The following is a 24,805-nucleotide window of genomic DNA, read 5'->3' on the forward strand; positions in this document are numbered from 1 at the left end:
ACAAAATGCAAATGTTACCACAAGCTATCTCTACCAGTTATCTATAGCACAGCCTGCAACACTATCCTCAGTGTAACAGATCAACTCCGTTTAAACTTAAGACCTCAGGATGCTCTAATGAAGTCAGGTTTTGCTAGAAGAGCATACTGGTTTCATCTGATCTTCACCAGCACCCAGAAACAAAACAGACTGAATAACTGAAACTCATAAAGCAACTGGAGAAATGGACCATATCATCCAAAAGGATAAATAGAAAGAAGTGTTTGTGAATGACCAGTGAACAACGGTGTTTTTTTAAAATCTCAGGATATTGAATATTCGGTTATGTTAACAGATAAAAGGAGATCTGAAAGAGCCTTCTGAAATGAGGCATGTCTATCACATTCTAAACTCACTGAGAACCCTAAGCCACTTTGGAGTAAAGGCAGAATACATATGTAAGAAATGAATGAACAAGTGTGGCAATCTGAATATTCACCTTATGGTGTAGGTTTCATTGACAGATGCTGGCAACAGTGCTTCTTTCGCCTTGGCAATTGTGCTGGGATTAGTAAACCATGTTCAGCACAGCTTTCACACAAGAGTGTTGGCTTTGACACTCACAAGTGCCCCAACTGTCAGCACCAAGAGACACTATGGGATAACGGTCTGCACAACAGACTGCTTTTCTCTGCTTAAAGCTGTCATCATGGGCCATTTTCAACCTAGAAGATCCCCCAGGGGGTGCTTTTGAAACTATTCCGTTTTGCAAAGACTTGCAAAATAATAATAATAATGTGTACCTATTTAAAGGGGATGTGTTTACACAGCAGCAGGTAGACAGAAAGTAGTTAGAATTAAATTAATTATAATAATGTGAATTATGAAAGAAATATTTTTTAATAGATACCAGAAGGTGACCAGAGTGCCTAACTGGGGGGAAAAGACATATTAATTTTGAATACTGGTTTAACGTTTGCCACGTTATGTTCATACATAGGGATCCTTCTTTAGAGAAAATACTACCTTGCGTATGCAAAAGGAAGGCTTGGCAAGAATGTATGAGTGTTCTTCTATATTCACAGCACATAAGAAAAAATATACGGTACTTTTCTGAGGACAACAATGGGGAGAGAGCATTAAGAAGTGCTTGATGGTCTTGAAAACCAAAGACTATATATTCAACCCTTTTCCAGTGATATCCTTGAAAAAGACCCAAAACCTGCATTTATTGTATAAAATGCCAGATACTGCTATCAAACCAAGAATGTAGATGTGGCAACTGCAGCTACAAACTATTAATTCTAAGTATGCATAATCTGTAAAAGGAAAATACCAGATACCACTGATGCACACAGCTCTCAAAAACAGTAGATTTGAGCTCTCACTACTAATTGAATTTTACAGGCACACAAGACTCCCAGGAATGCGGGACATCCTCCTCGAGCCATTCTACCACCAGGGAGAGATCAAAAAGGCACTGCCTTGTTAAAAAACACTGGGGTTTTGTTTTATATTCTCTATTTGGATTGTTCTGCACTGGAGCCTGATAAGGACTTCATGATTTTGGTGTTTACCTTCTGAACAAAGAGAAGCTGGTCTTGAACATTACTGGCATTTCATTACACATTATACTTGCTATGGGGAAACTTTCAAGTCTTTTCCAACTTTAGCAACAAGCTACAGACACTAGCAATGGTGGCACTAGGATTATCCTGCTTTACAGGAGTCACAGTGGATCAGTTTAAAATAAAGTTTCCCATTTTGAAATGTAGGCATTGTATTCAATGTTAGTCAACCCATGGAAATTAGGTCTATAATTTCAACTTGTCTGTTCTAAATAGAACTTAGTTGAATACAATCAGATTCAAAGTAATAATAAAGTATATTACTCTGTTGCTAAAAAAAGCATTTCTAAAACTTTTGGTCCCATATCCTGTGCGCCATTTGCACTGCAGAATTAATTTGTTAAGAGTAGCCTACGTCAAACTCGTGACCTCCACATGTTTGAACTATAACACCCATCAGTCACATCCAGTTTAGAGACAAGAGACAGATCTGTTTGGTAATGTACACATTCAAGAATCTTAATTTAACATGATCAGTTACTTGAATGATGCTGCAATTTCTATGCTTGCCCACAACTTATGCACATTTAATTTGGGTGCATTCAGCTTTAAGCATGTGGCAAAAAAAAATTAAAAAATGTAAGGAGCAGAAAGGGGATAGGGATCTGGGGGAACTGACTTTGGCAATACCATCCGCCATTTAATCCAGTAGGTTTTGACTATACACGATTTTGGCTTTAGACGCAATCCCCAAAACGTAACACCCACTTAAGTTGCTGGCTTAAAGTAGAGATACCTAGGATCAAGCTTTAAGTGTCCAGAACTTTCCACAAACAAGAGCTGGAATTTACTGGACGAATCAATGATATGGAAAGTAGGTATCCATGCTGTTTGGTCAGCAGCCATAAATATTCATTATTTAAGAACTAAGCACGTTATAATGTTCAGATACAAGTTTACCCATACAAACCTCCACTGATGATCCTGACAATATACAAAATAAATAACATAGACTCTTGTGTCTGAGATCACTAACTAGTCCCTGGACCCAGTAGTCTAAGGTCTGGGACACTTTGCATGAGTTGAACACACATGGCGAACCCTTAAGTTCATGTGCTCCTCTCACAACTCTCTTCATGCACAGCTAGGTAGACAAGTTGTAGCCATCTTTATTCTCAGTTTTCCTTAAACTCAGTTTGTTGTTGCATTGGAATTAATGACCATGGGTTTTTTGTTTTGTTTTTACTAATTCTGGTCAGTTTCAAAACAAGTCCACATAAAACTATGAATTATGAAGGTGACTGGCTTAAACTAAGGATAGTTATTGTAAACCACAATCTCCAGTTCAACTCATATTAACGTTGTTATATTTTTCTAACCCTCTCTGGGAACTTATGGTGAAGGGCAGGTAAAAGAAATCCTGTAAGATAGAGAGATAGAGATACGGTGGTGGTGGTTGTTGTTTAGTTGTGTCAGACTCTTCGTGACCCCATGGACCAGAGAACGCCAGGCACTCCTGTCTTCCACTGCCTCCCGCAGTTTGGTCAGAAGAGATACGGTAGATAGAATAAACAAGAGGCCATGTAGAAAACATGAGTTTTTAAGGAAGAGACTCAAAGGGAAGGAAGCAATGGACAAATGCTTTCTTAATGGCATACAGTGGTACCTCGGGTTAAGTACTTAATTCGTTCCAGAGGTCCGTTCTTAACCTGAAACTGTTCTTAACCTGAAGCACCACTTTAGCTAATGGGGCCTTCTGCTGCCGCCGCGCTGCCGGAGCCTGGTTTCTGTTCTTATCCTGAAGCAAAGTTCTTAACCTGAAGCACTATTTCTGGCTTAGTGGAGTGTGTAACCTGAAGCATATGTAACCTGAAGCGTATGTAACCCGAGGTACCACTGTACTACAAAACGTTCAAAAGTCAATGTGTGAACCAACAACTATTAATATCCCGCAGCTCGTATTAAATCTTGAACGCAGGTCTAACACCGCTAAAGCAAAGCATCGCAAAGACTACTAGGTTAAAGAATGATAGGACTGAACTAGATTCTCTCTCCTAATATTGTGAAAAACTACTTTTCCAGTCCATCTTTGGTTCAGTTTCTAGTCCTTAGCAAGCTTGGCATTAAGCAGCTAAGCTCCGAAGTAAACATAAGCTCCCTGGTGTCTGTGTTTGTGCTACCTAGGGAATGCGAACATTACAGTCCAATCTACAAAAACATGGCAAGAAATCCAGCAGATAATAAGCATGGAGTGGCGGGGGGGGGGGGAGGACCCAAACAATGAACTGCAATACAGAATCTACAAAGCATGAGAGGGAAAGATCTAAAGGGAGCCTGCAGGAGCCTTTTATTGAAAGAGACATCAGTTGACTTGTCCGCAAATTGATGGCAATCATGTCAATTAACTTACCCAATTGCTTTGCCACTGTTTGAGCAGGAAGCTTTCCTCTCTTCTTCTCCCTGCCCTCCCATGTTCAGAATGCCCCAACATCAAAGCTGACTAGATTTGTTTCAGAGACCTTTTAAAACTATGTGCATTCCATATGTGAAATGATTCACATATTCGCAGCTGTGGAACTTGCGGGAGGAGGGAGCTGGCTGTGGCAGGGAAGTAGGTTGAAAGCAGTAAGGGATCAGTTGAAACCTACAGGAACAAAGCATTAGAGAAGCCCACAGAGGGTAGGTAACATTGAAAAAGCCTGGAATTCAAAGGTAGGTAAATCTCAACTGCTTTATTTTATTCAGACTTGACAATTAGAACTATGGTCTATAAGGCTTTAACTGGTTCCAAATGCAAACACTCCATTCAGGAGCATCTATATTTCTGTTATTGAGAGTTGTTTTTTAAGTAAGTACAGTCGTTCCTTGGACCCCGAACACCATGGAACTCGGACATTTCGGCTCCCAAACGCCGCAAACCCAGAAGTGATTGTTCCGGTTTGCAAACATAATTTTGGAACCCGAGCGTCCGACAGGGCTTCCGCGGCTTCTGATTGGCTCCGGGAGCTTCCTGCAGCCAATCAGAAGCCGCGATTTGGTTTTCGAAGGTTTTGGAAGTCGAGTGGACTTCCAAAACAGATTCCGTTCGACTTCCAAGGTACGACTAGTTATAGGCTTTGCTGAGGATCCCAGACCTACACAAAGTTTAACCTGCAAGTGCCCCCAGCAAGGCCTTCCTTACTGTGGTCTCACAGCTACAGACAGCATTGCCTAAGGAGGCCTGCCTGAATATTATGAGAATGATGATGCCACGACACTTTACAAAATACAAAAGGGCATACATTGTAAGTCCTTGTGGGCAAGGGTATGATCCAACACACCAGCCAGAACAAAGGGAGGTGTAAAAGGAGAAGAAAAAGTACTATTTTTCAATGGCACTTATTTAAGGATTAATTGCAGAAGGATAAAGGGACTAAAGGAACATAACAAAAGATTTCAGGGGAAAGGAATGTTCTCATGTGTTATAGATAACTGGAAAGGGCCTTGCTGTTCCAACCAAGCTTTCCAGCAAATTACTAGTTAAAATCATTATTCCTGGGACTGGTTTTTTTTATTTTTACTGCAGTTTTTGCAAAAAAAAAAAAAAGCAAAGCACTTTAAGCACTGTTTTAAACTCACATCTTTTTATTTCAATTTCCGGGTATTTTTATTTTATTAAACAGAATACTAACATCTCTCTTATTTTACATATGCTGGTCTGTATTGGACTTGAACACTGTTTTTTAATCTTAAATTGCTTTGGGATGTTTCATAGGAAGCACGCATATACATATATGCAGATAGGGTAGGAAGTTTACCTTAAAGCCAACTACCAATTCACTACTTCTCTTTACAACTGGATAGAGCCATTATAGAACACCCATTGGTGTTCATCAAATAGCCTCACCTGTCTGGCTCACACATCACAGTAAACCAAAGGATGGCTTACCATGAATGAGCAAACATGCTGGTCCCTGTTGCTAAAATCACGCAGCGGAGAGGAAACAAACCAGAGCTCTAGTTTAGTGTTAAGTTTTACATGAATGGTCCACTGATTGGAGAAGCCACATCTTGATAAACTCTGCATTTATACAATCCTTAACAGTGTAGGAGGGTCTGGACTTGACAACCCAAAAGTGTTTAGGAATCTCTTTTTTCCAAAGACTTTTTCATGAATAAGGCTACATTCTTACTAGGAGGTAAGCCCCAGTGAGGTCCACAGGTCTTACCACCGAGTAAGCTGCAAATCTTTGCCTATCAGACAAGGCCACAAAAGCTTGAGGGAAAGAGGTGAAGTCTGCTGCAGTTTTTAGACAACCAGTTTTTAAATTCTTTGCATGTGTATTTTCTACCATTCACATATTTTTTAAAAGAAAGACACTGGAATTCAAACCACTAATCATATGTCAGAAGTGAACTTTTGAAACTCTTTACAACCCTTTCTCCTCTAATCACCTGCCCAATGTTTTTTGACTTCAAATGCGGCTAGAGTAATTTAAGATATGTGTTTTGTGACAAACATTTCAGTTCAATGAGTAGGAAATATAGCTTGCATTTTGAAACCAAATTTAAGACCTTGGCTGTCACTGGAATTTATTCCCCTGCCCAACAGGAAGCAGTTCAAAAGTGTATGAAGGGGAAATTCCCACAACCCAGCATTATGTCTCATCATGATCTGCGCCCAAGAGCCAAGTTTTATAGAACCAAAAATGTGTTCTTCAGACTTCTCTAATCATGGCATTTTGGGGTATCTTGTTTTTTGTACACCCAACCTTCCCTCCCTCCGTATACTCATACACACACTGCATTATGGAGAAACACAAAATACACACATACTTTCCCTTAATTTCTGTTAAAGCAAGGGCAAAACTAGGCTTTCTTTCACCCAGGTCAGAGACCCAGTTTGGTACCCCACACGTGCATTTGTGTACACACAGACACATGCAGGCTGGGAGCCTCAATGGCACCCCTCTGGAGGCTTTGCCCGGGGCAAAAAAAACCCTGGCTAGCTCCCCCGTAGCCACGGCACTGATTAAAAGGTGCTTGGAAGTCTGCAACTGTAGAAAGTCTGTGACTCAGTGACATGAACCAGGTAAATATCTTGCCTCTGAGTCTGAAACTTAATGAATTTTCTACATGACTCATCTGCCTATAGCTCACATGTAGCAAGTACACGTACAGAGAACACTGCTTTCTCAATTGCAATGATTTCACAAACATTTAATGGGCTAGAAACATTTCTGGGCTTATTTGCAAGGTTGGGGTAGACTTTCCTTTTAGGAATCTTGTAACATAAAACTGCCCCCAAAGTTGCATCCAATTATGTATAAATTATGGCTTCCGCCCTGCGAATTTTAGTATGCAAATAGCTGAAAGTGGGGAGGAAGAGGCTAAACATAGGGGTTTTATTCCTTACAGGGGGGTTTATAACCTGCAACAGCTATAGCTGAGCAATGTGCTTTTCTAGATCCTGTTTTTATATTCCCACTTGGTATTGCTGCTTCTTTAAATGCGAGTAGAAACTTTCAGCAATCATCAAATCATATTCCTCAGGCAGTGCATCTGGGGACAGGCCTAGCTATGCAAGCTTAGCTAGAGCTGCCCACCTTGATTTCCATCATAGCCTCACTGAACCCAAAGGTACATGCTAGCCAAAACTCTGCATTTATGCACCCTAGTCCTTGCTTGGCATCTTTTTTCTACTGACTTGTTTACACTTCGTAGGAATCTTGCTTCATTCTGCCAAAGAGGCTCTTTGTTTATATTTTTGAGGAAAAACAGTTTTAGTTTTGAAATAATGCATAATGGGAATTATATTTGGTCTTCCGTAAGCCCCAAAGGACGCGGGTGGCGCTGTAGGTTAAACCACAGAGCCTAGGACTTGCCGATCAGAAGGCCAGCAGTTCAAATCCCCGTGACGGGGTGAGCTCCCGTTGCTCGCTTCCTGCTCCTGCCAACCTAGCAGTTCGAAAGCACATCAAAGTGCAAGTAGATAAATAGGTACCGCTCCGGCGGAAAGGTAAACGGTGTTTCCGTGCGCTGCTCTGGTTCGCCAGAAGTGGCTTAGTCATGCTGGCCACATGACCCGGAAACTGTACACCGGCTCCCTTGGCCAATAAAGCGAGATGAGCGCCGCAACCCCAGAGTTGGCCACGACTGGACCTAATGGTCAGGGGTCCCTTTACCTAAGCCCCAAAGACCCTCCTATAAAAAAAAACCTTGATCTAACGAAGAACCTCTCTCACCTATGGGGATTAATTTCTCCTCAGAAGTTTGTACCTTCTAGAATTAACTCCTGCTGCTGTCTGCTGCCTTAGGTTACGAAGGATGCTAAAAATTCACTTGAGGTCTTGAAATTAAAGAAAGGGAGGGGTTGCTATTACCACAGCAACTAAGGTAAGGAAGCCTATTTACAAAAGCCAATGAAGATTTGAGAACCAAGGAAGCAGCCACTGTCATCCCAGTGAAACTGACTGCACTAATTGTGGGAGCATGACCTTCCTCAACATCTCTTCTGTAAAGCAAATGGAGTTTTTCAATGAGATCCTGCAAAGCGAGGAGGTAAATAAGAGGAAGAAATCCATTATCAAACTGGCATGCAATAAAGTGTTGAATCTTCAAGGTAATACAATAGGTAAAGGTAAAAGGGTAAAAGACCCCTCAACGGTTAAGTCCAGTCAAAGGCGACTATGGGGTTGTGGCGCTCATCTCGCTTTCAGGCCGAAGGAGCCGGCATTTGTCCACAGACAGCTTTCTGGGCCAGCATGACTAAACTGCTTCTGGTGCAATGGAACACTGTGATGAAAACCAGAATGCACAGAAACACAGTTTACCTTCCCGTCGCAGTGGTACCTATTTATCTACTTATACTGGCATGGTTTTGAACTGCTAGGTTTGCAGGAGCTGAGACAGAGCAACGGGAGCTCACTCCGTCATGGGGATTCGAACCGCCGACGTTCCGATCGGCAAGCCCAAGAGGCTCAATGGTTTAAACCACAGCGCCATCTGCATCCCATACGATATAGCTCAGTTGGTAGAACATGAGACTTTTAATCTCAGGGTTGGTTTTGAGCCCATGGACAAAAGATTCTTGCACTCTGCAGGGGTTGGACTAGATGACCCTCACGGTCCCTTCCAACTCTATGGTTCTATTATTCAATACTTGTAGACCTTTTACTCATAAAGATGAAGAACTCCAAACTTAATGGTTAGCCTTTGTTTTGCCTTTTTGCCAAATAATGCAAGCAACATCAAGGCAACAACACTTCAGGATTCTTTTCCTGAGCAGTGGTTTTAGACTCCTATTAATGAACTGTACACAGTGTAATAAACTCCCCCACAGTTTATTTCTGCAAATTGCCACCAGTATTAGAAACAGGTTACACATATATGAAGATTAGTAAGTTTGTTAAAAGCACCAGTATTTCACAGCATTTGCTTAAAGTCTTAAAGCTTTATACCAACTGCAACCTCTCATGGGCCATGGTTACCCATGCAATGATAACATCCCATTTGGATTATTGCAATGTATTGTACACAGATCTGTTTTTGAAAATGGTTTGGAAACTTCTGTGCAGAATGCTAGTGTCTGGAGTTTTGACTGGCACTGTGCCTAGGAATCATTTCCCGCCAGAAATTCACAAGCTGTCTCTTTCACTTCTGGACCCAATTCAAAGTGCTTCTGCTTGCCTTTAAATGGCTTGGAGCCCAAGTACAGTGGTGCCTCGCAAGACGAAATTAATTCGTTCCGCAAGTTTTTTCTCCTTGCGAGTTTTTCGTCTTGCGAAGCACGGTTTCCCATAGGAATGCATTGAAAATCAATTAATGCGTTCCTATGGAAACCGCTTGCCAGGCTGGCGGTGCGGAGAAGGGCTTTTCTCCCCACCGCAAGCCTTCAGGACAGGTACGGGAACAGAGGGGAAGGGGCGCAGCGCTTCTCCTCTGTTCCCGGGGCTTGCGGTGGGAGGAGGGTTTTTCCTCCCCACCGCCAACATTCAGAACAGCATTCTGAATGTTGGCGGTGGGAAGGAAAACCCTCCTCCCACCGCAAGTCTTCAGGACAGCCATCCGAAGGCTGGCGTGGGGAGAAGGGCTTTCCGCCCCACCGCCAGCCTTCGGAGGAGCCTTCCGAAGGCTGGCGCGGGGAGAAGGGCTTTCCGCCCCACTGCCAGCCTTCGGAGGAGCCTTCCAAAGGCTGGCGCGGGGAGAAGGGCTTTCCGCCCCACCGCCAGCCTTCGGAGGAGGTCCAAGGACAGTGGGGAAGAAGCGCTGCGCTTCCCCGCTGTCCCGGAGGTTTCCCTATGGGCTTTCGTCTTGCGAAGGAAGCCCATAGGGAAATTCGTTTTGCGAAGCGCCTCCAAAACGGAAAACCCTTTCGTCTAGCGGGTTTTCCGTCTTGCGAGGCGTTCGTCTTGCGGGGCACCACTGTATTTGAAGAAGCACTGCCTTCCATACAAGCCAGGCCACACATTGAGGTCAACAATCAATACCCTTCTCCTGAATTATATATTATTTAAGACAGGGGTGAAGAACCTGTGTCCCTCCAGCTGTTGGACTCTAATTCCCATCACCACTGAGCATGGCTGTGGCTGATGGGAGTTGGAGCCCAACAAAGCAGAGATTTCTCATCCCTAGTTTACTAGAACTGGTAACATGCCCTTGATCAGAAGAAAAGCAGCATTTGAAAAATATATCTTCCTCGCCTTTCTACTTTCACAGGAGCTTATGATATCTGCATTTGAAAACACCACATTTTAAAGGGGTAAAAGTTATCTATTTATTACATTTATCTTCCACCTTTTTTCCAAAGAGCTTAAGGTAACATACATGGTTCTCTTTCTCCTCATGTTATCGTCACAGCAACCCTGTGAGGAAGGTTAAGTTGAGAGATAGTGACTGGCCCTATGTCACCCACTCATCTTCATGGTCTCCCAGGTCTTGTAGTACAAGACTCTAACCAAGACTCTAATCCAAGACTCTAACCACTACACCAAAGGGACACAAAATATAAGGTCTATATGTACTTTTGCTGGAATTCAGGAGAATCCACCACCACAATAGGCTTTCCTAACTCCTTAGTTGTTTCTTTATATGAGAAGACTGCCACAAAGGTATCTCGTACAGTTCAGTAGAAACAGAAGTACAGTACATACATTACCTTTGCACAAAGGGTAATGAAAATCTAGACAGTGTCATCACTCTGCCAATGTGCAGCTTCAAGGCATGTCCACACTTAAACAAGCTTTTTCTGAACTCCAAAATATTTACATTTCAAACACCAATACTGGTACAATTTCCACATAATAGTGGCTAGCGCTTGTTTTCTTCAGAATTGCAGCCGGCAAAACCTGAGTCCAACCCTACTGTATAAACACAAGTTTCCAGACAAGGACGGCACTGCTCCACTATCTGTCAATACTGGTTTGGATCCAGATTAAGCTGAATTCCATTGAACTCAGTGGGACTTCACATAACGATGGCTGGATTTCCACATTCATTTCAATGGGAAACTAATGGGCAACTAAGTAAAGCTGGATCCCAACCATTACTTTTCCTTGCTGGGATTTATATAAAACTTAGGCTGCAAACATCAGGCTACATGTTATGGAGCAACGTGATCTTCCTCTCATCTGTCCTTTCCTGAATCTGCTGCTCATTTTAAACCATACATTCTGATGGCAGAAGTTACTTGCTTAAAACATGTTTCATGCCACTACCACCTACTCACACCTGTGTTTGCAGGACTTATAAAAAACCCCAGGCAGGAGCAGCAGTCCTTTGGAGTGCAATCCTTTAATGTAAATGTGGAATTGGGAGTCAATGTTTTGCCTACAGAAGTGTGCTGGCAAAATCATGACTCCCAATTCTATATTCACATTTGTTTGTCTTCCCACGTGCAGATACCCATCACAGAAAGATTCTAGAAATATAGTCAGGAGGCAGTATCCAATGAAGTACCGTATTTTTCGCCCCATAAGACGCACTTTTTCCCCTCCAAAAATGAAGGGGAAATGTGCCTGCGTCTTATGGGGCGAATGCAGGCTTTCGCTGAAGCCTGGAGAGCGAGGGGGCTTGGGATGGCGGCACAGAGCTGCCTGCCATCGCGGGACTGCAGGCAGGTCTACGCCGCCATCCCGAGCGGGGCGCTAAGTCCCGCCCCGCTCGGGATGGCGGCACAGAGCTGCCTGCCGTCGCGGGACTGCAGGCAGGTCTACGCCGCCATCCCGAGCGGGGCGCAAAGTCCCGCCCCGCTCGGGATGGCGGCACAGAGCTGCCTGCCGTCCCGGGACTGCAGGCAGGTCTACGCCCCATCCCGATCGGGGCGCTAAGTCCCGCCCCGCTCGGGATGGCGGCACAGAGCTTCCTGCCCTCCCGGGACTGGTGCACTTCTCCCCATCGCCAGCCCCACAAGCTCGGGGGACAGCGGGGAGGCAGAGCGTGCCTTCCCACTGTTCCCCGACCTGGTTCTTCCAGCCCCGCACCTGGGGGGGGGGGGAAATAAATTTTTTTTCTTTATTTCCCCCCCAAAAAACTAGGTGCGTCTTAGGGGCCAGAGCGTCTTATGGGGCGCAAAATACGGTAGTTCCATGAGCATACGAATTCTTGTCTGTGCAACAGAATTCTTCCTCCCTTTCCTCTCTCCACACATTCCTCCTATCTGTTCTGGGAGTTCCACCAAGCCCTTGAACAGAGTATGCACAGGTGTATGGGGAGAGGAGACCAAACAAAAGTGCTGCTGTGCAAATGGGAATCCTTGTCCTAATGGAACTACTTTGCTGGATACAGTCCACAGTGTATCACTCAGGCTCTGTATAAAACAGTAAATGCCAGCCAACCAATTTTTCTTACGTCTCTGATCATAAATTCAGGTTACAGTACGCCATGTGAATTTGTACAGTTCACCTATTAACTCCCAACCAGGTACAGGGCCTCTTTTGAAGCTGCCCCCCAAATTAATAAGTCTCCCTGGAAAATTTGAACAGTTTCTTCTCTACTTTCTGCAAACAAGTAAAAACTCTGCTGTTTTAGTTATGTCCTTTGGGAATTAACCGCTCAGTGTAATGTTTTGGTCGCTGCCATTTTCAGTTCTATTATGTTTTTAACATTATTGTTCTGTTAATCATTGTAAACTACTATGGAGACTGGATGAAGAGCTGGATAAAAATCTTGGAAAGAAAGAAAGAAAGAAAGAAAGAGAGAGAGAGAGAGAGAGAATACAATATCTACTTGCCGCATTTAGCTAAGATGTTGGACAAACACTCTTTACTGCAGATAACTTCCATCTAAGCATTAGCATGTCCACATGAAAGTTAATGCAAAAGCATTTTCCTGAGCACCACAAAAATATAAATCAAATCTTGAATGTATGTATGAAGGAGGGAAAGACAGGCAAAATGTAAAAAAAGCACAAAATTACAGCAGCAATAAATGCAACAAAAGCTATCTGCATGCTAACATACCCAAGAGAGGATCAGCTACAGGAGCTCTGGAACCAGATCAGGAATTCTGATTAACTCTCTGCTGTTGGCAAAGCAGAAAGTACCATAGCTGTCATAGATCAGAAGGCTATGGTGAATGCCACCAGCATATGGAATATTTTTGTAATTCATTTCTTTCTGACATGGGAAGTTAACTTCCAAAACAGAGAGTCAATCCAAATTTTCTGAAACACATGTGATGGAGACCCCCAAGACTGCTAACATGGAACAGCTTCCAAGAGCACAACAAAACTTCCTCTCCCTCTCCTCTTCCCATATTGACCCTGAAACTGCTCCAGAAAAATTGTGGAAAACCCCAGAGCACATTGGGGGAGGTGCCACATAGGAAGGGAGAAATCTATTGCGCTCCTGGTAGTTGTTCCACATGCATAATTATTTAGCTGGATACAACCCAAGGTCTGAATCAAGCCTGTTTAACACGTGACAATTTCATTCCTAGCACCTGTCTATCTAGTCATTAACAAAGAGCTATGGTCTTTGGACATTTTGTTATCACCGTATTGGCCCAAATATAAGGTGCAGGCGGGACATGAAGGGAGCGATATCATAAAAGTCAATCTTTGTAAGGTTTAAGCCGCACTTTAACTTTTCACAGTCGGAATTTCGAAAAAAGTGTGGCTTATATTTAACTTTTCACAGTCGGAATTTGGGGGGAGCACTGCAATTACCTCTGTCTTCTGCAGACTCTATTGCAGCTTGTTTGATTTCAGCCTATCAAGCACAGTCATGAGACAATAATTCAGAACAGAGAATGTCCCCGAATGCTTTGATAACACAATGTAGAGTTGAGAGTCATTAGTACAGTGAAAACACCCTACAACAAGGCTCCAGTCCAGATCTTCTGTCCCAGTTGCTTCAGACTGATGCTAAACAGCCCTGATGATGTATAGATATAGATATACACACACACCTTGCAGAATACAATCAATCCCCAATGGTCCAAACTATCCGTCAGTGAAGGCTCGCTGGAGTACATGCCAAGAGAACTACTCAAGAGCCAGACCCATCGGTTCTCTTAGATATTCAAGGTGGGGGTTGAATCAATTTGCACAGTTAAGAAATCCAAATTATCAGGATGAAGAATTTTCTCCATCAGATTCCAGATGCAGATCTACTAGGGTCTGACTGAAATGGGTTCTAGAAAAGTGTTATCCAGAAGTGGAGTTATTCTGCAGTTACTCGACCACCATATGTTCAACTTCCTTCTCTAAGACAGTGAAAGACTCAAAAACAGCCCTAAAGCTGGCTAGCTCATCCCTGTCTAAAGATGATTTTATCAGTGGGTGCATCACTGCTTCTCTTTAAAACATAGGAAGGAGGATGTGATACTTCAACCAGCATGCCAACATCCCACAAATCAGGCTCCAGAAGAGCTTGATATATACATTAGGCGATTATACATTAGGCAATACTTAACTAATTAAGCTAGCGAATTGTCCTTTAATATCAAAATGTGTACAGACTTATATTACCGTATAATCCCTTGACCAAAACAATGCAAAAATTATCAAGGAGTAAATGCACCACTCAAAGACTCCATCTGATTGGAAGTACAAACTAAACTAAGACCCTTTGCCATTCTCTTGCATATCAACCACCTTTCATGAGGTCTTAAATAAATGAGCATGCACTAGGGCTGCACTCCTATGTACATTTCCTTGAGAATATGTCCCACTAAACCCAGTAGGACTTACTTCTGAGTAAACATGCACAGACCTCCGCTGCAACCTTTAATTTGCCAAGATCTACTTGAAACCTGCAATCCAGAAATATAATCAGCACCACAGGGGTACAGCCCTCTTTCAGCAAATCCAAGTGAGGAATGTACAATGCAACGCTAGTTTAGAAGTAGAGCCAAGACTTTTACTTGGTTTTTGGAAGACTTATTACTGAAACTATTTAAAGTCATTGCACAATTCCTCCCTTTCAAACTAACGGTAAGATCACATAGGTAATGTTTTAACCACAAATGAAAATATTATTTGGTTTAGGTTCTAGAGGCATAGTTCCTTGAGTACTTGTAGTTAGAACTGGTATATCATTTACTGTCACAAGCAACAGTGGCTGGGAAAACAGAATAAAGAAATAAGAAGCAATACTATTATATTAAAGGATGTAAACTTGGGACAGCTAGCAAGATTCAGATACTGTGCAGGACTTATTGTCCAAAGTGGTTTACTCACCGCAGTACTGGATTTGCCTCTTGCATCTACTGCAAATTGAATATTCCCTAGCAGGGAGAAAATAATGACTATAATAACAGAATGATTCCTCCACACAACTGAAGTCACTGGTGTGAGCAAGGAAGCTCCACCACTGCCTACAGCAGTCAAGGAAAAGGGACACAGTCACTCTGGAAAGTTTAAATCTCCTATCTATCCAGTAGCTGTTGGGGCTAATTCTGCCATTTCATTCACAGGCTACTTGTGAAAGACCAGCAACTTAAGACATGGCATTTAACAAGGTGTGTCTGTGCAATACTTCTGACACTGCCTGGCCTCTAGAAGATTATATTCTATTCTGTACTGGATCTTTATTGAGGTTTTTAATTGCAAAATTGTTCAACATTGCCCCTACATAATTCATTGGGTAGGAAGTTATTAAACAAATAGGACTGAGTCCATGATTGAGCCTATGATTAGGCCCATTTGGAATAAAGGCATGCAAAAGTAACCTTAAACTATACTAAGGAGCTCCTAGACGTATGATCCAACTCAAGGAATGAAAGTCCACATCTTGAGTAAGCCTCTTGCTGACTCGTGGGTACTGTATTTTATCTATTCTAGTGCAAATACATTTGAGTCATCACAGTACTCTTTATGTTGAAGGTGAAAGGGCCTCTTCACAGCCTGATATGATACGGGTGTGGTTCTGATAACCTCCGGGTGTTCCAACACTAACAATAGCTAGAGTCAGAATAGCCATTCATCCATTGAAATATGTAAGAGAATCTCCTTAGTAGACTGTTTTTAAGCAGAGAAACATTTCTGCAAGAGTTGGGAGATGGTTCTATCCCTGAAGTGCTCAAGATGTAATTGCGCTTTGAACAGAAGTATACAAGGCTTTTGTTGAATGTACAAAATTGCTAGCAATTTTCATGATAGATGAAGGTCACTGGCCAATACATAATTGTTTTTTTTTTATGTTGCTCTGTTTCACAGAGTCTAAAACAGCTTGTAGTTTTAATTAGTATCAAGTGTTTCCCAGCGTGATCAAGAAACAAAGTGAGCACAGAGTAACATAAGGGGTGGGGAAGAGAATAAGGTATTAAACCACTTATAATCACTAAAATGTCCTGATAGCATTGCTGCTTTACCTCAAATCCTGCCAGGATTTCCGCCTGTTTAGTTCCACTGGCTTGCCTGGGGTTAAATCAGCTCAAAAGAAAATATTCCAACTGAAATTGATGGTTTGATATGAAGTCCCAGAGGTATTTGCTCAGTGTACTTAGCAAGTCAAGACCTTTGCTGACATTAGGAAAGAAGTCAATTTTGTATACAGCGTTCTAAGTCAGGGATGTGGTCCTACAAATGTTGCTGGACTACATTTCCCATTACAGTATCCTCAATCATGGACCTTGATGGGCTGAGGCTGATGCATGCTGGATAGTGATAACATCTGAGGACCAAATGGTCCCTGTCCCCATGATATATACAGCATAAATCCTTTGGAGTGTTATGCATATACTCTCCTATTTCTAGCTTATACTTTCAGTAACTACCGTACTTAGGAAAATGTCCAAGTAAGCAAACTCTCCACAGCAACAAACATTTAAAACTGTTATTTTAGAGTAGCTGCATTTGTGTACATAATTTGCTACAGCTTCTTCTAAGTGCAAAATATCACTATTGAAAAGGTAAACACAGAATAAATTGTCAGCTTTGGAGAAGAACATGAGAAAATTATGGCACACAAAGTTTATGAATAATCCAAACTACATGCAAACATATTCCGGAGGGGAATTCTAGTCAAGTGATAACATCCATTTATCTTTTTTTTTTTAATAGGAAAGGACAAAGTAAACATGAAAAAAATCAAAGTTTTAACACTGGTTTAGTTACTTAAGTATTTTGTTTACTCTTGGGGGTTTTTTATAGGAAGGGGCAATTTATACTTGCATTTTTCTATATTATTCTTTGTAAATAAAATGATATTTATTTTTAAAAAGAAACTGATAAAAGATGGCAATTGTCACTTTTTTTTGAGAAAGTAATGCTAGCAGTTTTTAAAACTGGCATCTTTTGCCAAAGCACCATTTAATTTCCACATAGTTGCTATACAGAAATATACAAATAAATGCACATTGAAACTCACTAATATCACAGCAGTACAGTATTTAAATGCAAATGAAAACTTAGCTGGCAACACAGATTCTCCATTCTCAAAGGAAATCCTTGTCAGTGTCCAAAATGAGCACTAAGGGTCCCCCATGCAGCAGGCTGACCTGAAGTGACATAGCAATTCCATTTACTAGATTAGTGTCGAGTCTGAGGGAAAGATTGACGAGAGGTAAACATACAGAAAGCTCAGTGGTCCTTCCCCCATTGCCAAGGTGCTATTTCAGTGTCACATAAGTGCTATGAAGCCCTTTCACGACAAGCTACTTTTCTCCTGATAGTCATTGTGACAGTCCTTGGACACACCTGTCTACGTAAACAGCTCGCATGCATAAATACTACATAATTTTAGATACTGTATTAGTATTATATATTTTAATGTAAGATCCTACAGTAGTAGCATATTACTGAATATGTACAAAGTACACAGTCTAATTTTGCAACTAGGAAAATGAAACCAAGAAAGAGCCATTTATCACAAGAATAGGCCTTTTTGAATCTAACACTGAACTAATATTTAGCATAGCATATCCAAAGATCAAGCTTTCATCTTCCTACCACCTCCTTTCCCTCTCCCTCCTCTGTGGTGGCCTCAAGGATTCTGAAAACTTTTGCTTCCACTTCTAAACTAACTAGAAGGTAAAAAGGTAAAGGAACCCTGGACGGTTAAGTCCAGTCAAAGGCGAATATGGGGTTGCGGTGCTCATTTCACTTTCAGGCTGAGGGAGCCAGAGTTTGTCCACAGGGAGTTTTCCGGGTCATGTGGCCAGCAGGACTTAACCGCTTCTGGCACAAAGGAACACCGTGACAGAAACCAGAGCGCACAGGAACGCCGTTTACCTTCCCGCCACAGCGGTACCTATATATCTACTTGCACTGGTGTGCTTTCGAACTGCTAGGTTGGCAGGAGCTGGGACAGAGCAACAGGAGCTCACTCTGTTGTGTGGATTCGAACTGCCAACCTTCTGACCAGCAAGCCCGAATAGCTCTGTGGTTTAGATCACAACGCCACCCGTGTCCTAGAGCACCTTGTTACACATGAACCCAGAGAAACGGACTAGTTTAGAAGTGGGTGCTTCTGATCTGCTCTTTGCAGCCAAAGGAGAAGAGGAGGAAGCACATGAGTGATCCAACACAACTGTCCAAGTTGGACCACAATGTCTGAAATGCAGCTGAACTCAATACCGTTACAGCCACACAATCTACCATTATAGATGATCGCCCCCAGGAGCAACTAATTACCAACATGTTACAGGAAGTTTCAGACAATGACTGGAAACTTCTGTTGTTGAGTTCCAACCCATCTTCATCCCATTCTTCAGACAACACATTATTTCATTTATGCAGGCAGCTAAACAGAAAACAAGACTTGCCTATCATTATTTTCTGAAAAATGTTACAGAGGGTGCATTCAAACAAAGACACTAGCCCTGTATGAAAGTTTGCAGTCCTACATGCATTAACTCATGAATACATCCCACTGAAGTCAATGGGACTTGCTTCTGAATAAACCTGCAAAGAATCAATTTGCATTTCCAAACTCCTAGTTTCAGAGGATGTGCATTTAAAAACCAACAACATGCATTCCTAAGGTCCAGACAACTTGTGATTTTTATCACATGATGTGTTAGCACCACACCACCACCACCGCAAAAGTAGCCATGTGAATCAGTCAACATTTGAAAAAACATTCTACACTATCCAACAGCAGTTCCCAAGGGAGTCCTCCTCCCTGCCCCACCCCCCAAAAAAGCCCAGCAGTAAGAGAACTAATCAATTCCACCAGCCAAGGTGCAGGTATATGGCTAGAATTTTATCTCAGCTGTATTGTGGAAGAAGAGATATGGATTAACTCTCCATCACTCAGTAGTGTTTGGGATGGGAGGGGATGGAAAACCAAGACCAATTAGGTCTGCATGAATAGTGAGCCGCACAGAAATGAAATGGTTCTGAAGTTGGTATATGAATAGTTTCAGTACTAATTAGTCCTCCTGCAATTAAGAATTTAATGTAAACACCTCCTGAGTTTGAATGAGTCACAGCATCCATTTTTAAAGACTATTAATGTCTCCTGTCATCACATCACCAGCAATAAAGCCATGAAACTGAGTTTAAAGACAAGTATAACACATACATTATAGTAGTTATCCATATACTTTCGACTGCATGGCTAATTATATTCATAAATGAAACTCCATCTGTTGCTCCATAGTATGTTAGAGATTACCACATTGTGAATGGAATTGCATTATATAACGCCAAAACATTGCACAGTATGTGGGATTGTTCTGAAGTTGTTCTAGATTGTTTTCACATCTGATTCATACACATACAAATGTAACATCCAATGATAAAATGTGAGGATATCCCAGAATTCTCCTCAGCTTTCCAGAAAAAAACACTCACACCATGCCAGACAAAGCCATGCTCCTATCTGTGAAGTAGGAACATGTGAAAGGCACCCATGAGGAAAGAGTGAGCTGGTTTGCACTACACACTCAGCCAAACCTTACCTTAGTGAGACCACACAATGTATGGCCTCTCAGAGGAGCTTGTAGCCACTCTGCTCCTTCTTGGCCCTTGTGGACACTGTGCATGCAAAACTAAGTCCTTAGCTACAGCTTGTGCTTACTGAGGGGTGAGTTTAATCATGTGTCCCAGTTTGGACAACACACACTCAAGCAAATTGTGGCTTGGCACAGCACAACGGCTAAAAAGAATGGGGATGGTGGAAGTGGCTGCAAGCTCCTCTCTAGGAGTCTGCATGTTTGCATGGTCTTGCTTAAATTGGTTTGGCTTAGCATGCCCTGCAAAGAAGGACAGTGTATTCAGACTCCCACTTTTAAGTCTGTCTGGTTCACTGTTCCTGGGAAATTTGTTAGAAGAAATTTCAGAAGGCCTCAGACTTGGTCCTTTTTCCTTTCTCCCACTCACTGTGGGATGAAACAAGATGAAGAGGAGATCCCTTGCCCTGCGCAGAGAGGAACATGGACAAGTGCATATAAACTCGAAAGTGGCATACAGTATAGTGAAAAGCAGATGTACACGATATACCTGTCTTCTGTTCTCATATTTAACAAGAAACTCTGAGATGCAACAGCAGCAAACTATAGTATTTGCCAAAATGTATTATTGTCAGCACTGGACTAGTTCACGCATCATGATGCCTAATCACCAAACCATGGCGGGGCAATCAAGAGCACCCCCCCTTTGGCTCACAGGCATCCTTCGCCAGAAATTTTCCACTCTTCCTATTTCGGTTAGTATTACCAGTGGTTTAGTTATTACATGACAGAACCAGCAAAAGCAGTTGACCTCTAAATTAAGGGACTGAAACAAGAATTAGAAGCTAGTTTCAAACTATGGTTAACAGTAACCAGATTTATGGAGGTTCAGGCACAATGCTTAACCATAGTTAGCATTAACCCCAAAGAGAAAGGGGAAGGGAAGGAGTAGTGTGCAAGCCTATGTCTGGCCACCAGAAAGCATGATGCCTGCTCTGCATCATTAAATTTTACTTAAATAAGAAAATATTCAAGTAGAGTTGTCATTTGACAGAAGTATATTGTATGCCTACTCTGTAAATGTCGTGACTATTCAGCGTACAGAGGTGCTAAGGTTCATTCATCCAAACTGTGTTCCAAAAACTGTCACTTATGCCATAAAATATGACCTCAAAGATCAATTCAAACACCATGTTAAACTTGACCATAAAAACACTGAAAGAAGTGTCCATATCTGTTGAAAACTATACACCATTCCCGGTGTTCTCCGGTTAAACCTACCCTACAGTAAGTGATTCCAGTTTTAAACTGAGGTACTGCTAAAGAAAGCTGCATTAAAACTGATATCCCCCCCCCAAATGAAAATAAAAGGTCCAGTAAGTCCACCTTGGAATTGCTCATTTTGAAGAACCAACTAAACAGCCAGCTCCACTGTGAGGGTCCAGCTCCAACCGAGTTTGGTAGAAAGGTGTACTGCTCTATTGGTGCCATAGAATGAGGTACACAGAACAGGAAATGCTGTTTTTGTTAATGAAATGCAATCTTTATTTAGGATATAAAAACTCTGCCAAGGTGGAAAGACAGCCATACTGCTCTCAACAACCTAATGTGTCTCTATGAACTGTACCGCTTGTATACACTCATAAACAGGAGCTGGTTCAATGAAAAGGTATCATCTTACCTATTTTATATGCCTCAGCTCGAAGGGATTCATTATGGTTTACCATGCTAATGATAGGCAGATTATAGGAATGGTCTCAGAGAGCCCAGGCTCCCACATCTTCTATACAGTGCACGAACTACTGAGAAATAATTATCAATCGTAGCTGTTTCTCTTCATTCACTGCTCTGCTTTAATGTTCTCTCTCCCTCGCGCTCTCGCTCTCTCTCTCTCTCTCTCTCACACACACACACACACACGAATGATTAGGGGAGAGGGGTATAATCTATCTCTTGCTATCATTTGCAAAGATCACTGAATGCTAAGCCACAAACAATAACCTGTTACAGTTCTCCACCAAGTTTTTCTACTCAGAACTTATCCAACTGTACAGATATATTAGAAGGCACACTTAACAGAGGATTGATCTTACAATACCACGTGGCACTGTTATATCAAAGCACTCGGGTAAGCCAAGGACAGAACAGTAGATTAAAGGCTCCCCTCTTAAATAAACACTATTTTTAAAAAGTGCCAAATTCCATTTCTCAAAAAGGGTATTGACAGCAATGCAGCTACAATTCACTTATATATTAAGCAAGGGTATATATAGCATAAGAAAATGACACAGAGGACACTTCCACCTCACAAGGACTTACACGCATGGGGCATGAAACTTTCACATACCATATGCTCCATATAAACACAGACACAGCACGATACTCCAGCATGCCTCAGTCCATTGGAAACCCTCATAAAAATTTGAATAAGAGGAGTCACCTTTGATGTGTAGTGCAGAACAAACACAGCGCTGGCGGAGATTTAATGCTATTAGTACTATTAATATGGAGCCTGGGATGAAGGGTTGAAACAGGGGCCTTTCTAAGGACACGCTATTAGTCTCGAACGTGCAGTGCCACCGTTAAGGCATTAAAAATATACAACTTTCCAAATTAAAGATGCACATAGGAATATCCCAGGAACAACTCTGGACAGGGGAGCAGAGAGAAGAGGAACACTGTCTATAAAGCCCCTACACACTGGAATCTGCTGGAGCTGGCCTGTAAAAGCGAAATATGTACACACACACCAGGAGGGGGAAATGGAAGAGTGTCATTCAGGGTCTTAAAATACACACACACATATATGCATACACACGAAGACTGCGCCGCCCTCACCCCCCCCCCTCAGATCAATGGGACAAAGGGAAGGGGGGGAGAGAAGTAGGGAAAGATTAAGGGCTGTTGTTTCCAAAGGGATTTTTCAAAGATCTCGAGCAATTGGCTCTCTATGGAAAACAAGAGTCTTTTCAGTGAGGAGGTGCGGCGAGGGAGACTCCCCAAAGTCGTAAATGGGGACGGGCTGTGGGGGGGGGGAGAGAAAGGAAGAGAAAGGAAGAAAAGAGGGCTTCTTTCTCTTCACACCACGGCCAGGTTGGGGGCGATGGAAGACGCGGGAACAAATCCCACCCTAAACATTGTGAGGGAAGAGGGGAGAGGCGGCAACGCCAAACTTTCTCTTTTTCCCGCCCCCTTCCCTGCTACCCTCGCTCGAGGGTCGGGGGCGGCCGCCAACTCCTGGCGTCCAACTCCCGGCAACTCCGGGACGGGCGGGCAGGAAGGGAAGAGGGAGGCAGGCAGGCAACAGGGATGGGGCGGCCATTAAAGCCGCTCCAATCCAAGCCATTCCCCGCGCGCGGCGGCTACCGCCCCTGGCTGGCTGCTCCAGCTCATAAACACGGGAGCAGCGCTCGCTCGCTCGCCCCCTCTCGCCTCTCCCTCCGCCGCCCCCCCGACCCAGCCAACGCCGCTCGGGCCGGACTCGGGACCCGCCCTTGCTTCCCCCCCTCGGCTTCTCCTTCTTCGCCCCCTGCCTACCTGGCTGCTGCTCCTGGCGACTTCGGGCGGCTGGGTGTCTCCATCTCCCCCGGGTGGCCCCGCTGCCCGACGGGTCGCCATTATTTCATTTCCCAATTACAAAGGAAGCACAGATCCGCCGGAGTCCACATTGGAGGGGGGACGACGCATCAAAATAAAATTTAAAAAATATCTATGGGGAGCGCGGAGAAAAGAAGAGCGGGGAACAGTTTCCACATGCACCGAAGAGAGCAGAGCCTCTCCCTTTTAAGACGAGCAAAAAAAAAAACACCACCAACCATATAGAAGTATAGATATATCCGCCTCTTGGTGGGGGAACGGCAACAAAAAAAGAGGAATGTGTACACAGATCCCAGCCAAGCCCCGTCTCCACGGTGGGGTCTTTGGAGAGGGAGGGAGGGAGGAAAGGGATTCCTCCCACTTTTCAGGGAGCTGCGAGGAAGGCGGGAGGAGAAGATCCCGCAGGACTTTTCCAGCCTAACTCCGAAAAGTCCCCCTTCATCGCCCCGGCGAGGAGAAGAGGAAGATGTGTCAGTGGCCCAGGAAAAAGCCGCCGCCGCCGCCGCGCCTCCTGCTGCTGCCGCCGCCGCCACCCGCCCCTTGTTAGGCTAATTGCACTGGCTCGTCATCTTCCTCTTCCTCCTATCCAAAGCCCCAGACACAAGGGAGGAGAGGGCGGAGGAGAAGGGAAGCGCTGGCCGCCTCCGCCTCCTCGGTATAGACACACACACAGGAAAAGTGAAGAGAGGGAGAAAGTTGGCCGGGAAAACGAAGCGGGGCGGGAGGGCGAAAGATCCCTGTCCCCTCCCTACAGCGGCGGTTTTTCCTTCCAGCCACCGAGAGAGAAAACAGGATCCAGTGGATGCTGTCAAGGGGACCGGATGATCGCTTATAAACAAGCCTCAGGAATTGCAGAACTTTTTTCTGCCCGATCCTACGATGCATGTGACACGGAAGTCTGCCTTGTGTGCATACGACTTGCAGGCGTTTGAGTCGGTCGAGCCCAGCCAGCAACCTGAGGCGCCAAGGAGGAAAAGAGCCCAGGCATTTGGGCTTTCCAGGACAAATCGAGGTGCGAAGAAGAAAAGCTGTCTTTCCTCCCGTACAAGCTGCTCTCTCCCTTCCCAGGCTTGCTTCCCACATGCCGCGCGTGCTTTTACTTTCTAGAACTGTTCCTTTGGGGCTGCTTTTCGGCGGAGGGCGCGCCTGGCGTTGCAGGGTTGAAACAGGGACCATTTATTTTGAATGCAGACATCTTCCTAGGAAATCGTATCCTGGAATAAGCCCTCGCTCTCCAGAACCAGCTCTGGCGGCATCGCAGCGCCTAATATTATCCCTTTTTTCAAACGGAAGCAAAGCGCGCGCTTCTGGAGGTTGTCCACACAATCGTTGGAAAAGCTGGC

The 24,805-nt window shown here is 43.5% G+C and overlaps 1 protein-coding gene across 3 annotated transcripts in view; it reads right to left on the reverse strand.

Annotated features, from left to right (window-relative positions):
• The window catches only part of ARHGAP21 (Rho GTPase activating protein 21), a 108,014-nt gene extending 84,030 nt beyond the window's left edge, over window positions 1-23,984 (reverse strand). For 2 of the 3 annotated variants that reach the window (XM_081163122.1, XM_081163121.1), the window contains exon 1: window positions 23,403-23,984. In XM_081163122.1, the coding sequence (XP_081019248.1) occupies window positions 23,403-23,483 (81 nt within the window). In that variant the 5' untranslated portion in view covers window positions 23,484-23,984. The remainder of the gene's footprint in view (window positions 1-23,402) is intronic. The other variant, XM_081163123.1, reaches the window with a different exon arrangement.
• Between the last annotated feature and the right edge of the window lie 821 nt (window positions 23,985-24,805).

Source organism: Podarcis bocagei (genome assembly GCF_964188305.1).
Source record: "Podarcis bocagei genome assembly, chromosome: 12".
In the NCBI taxonomy this organism is placed as follows: domain Eukaryota; kingdom Metazoa; phylum Chordata; class Lepidosauria; order Squamata; family Lacertidae; genus Podarcis; species Podarcis bocagei.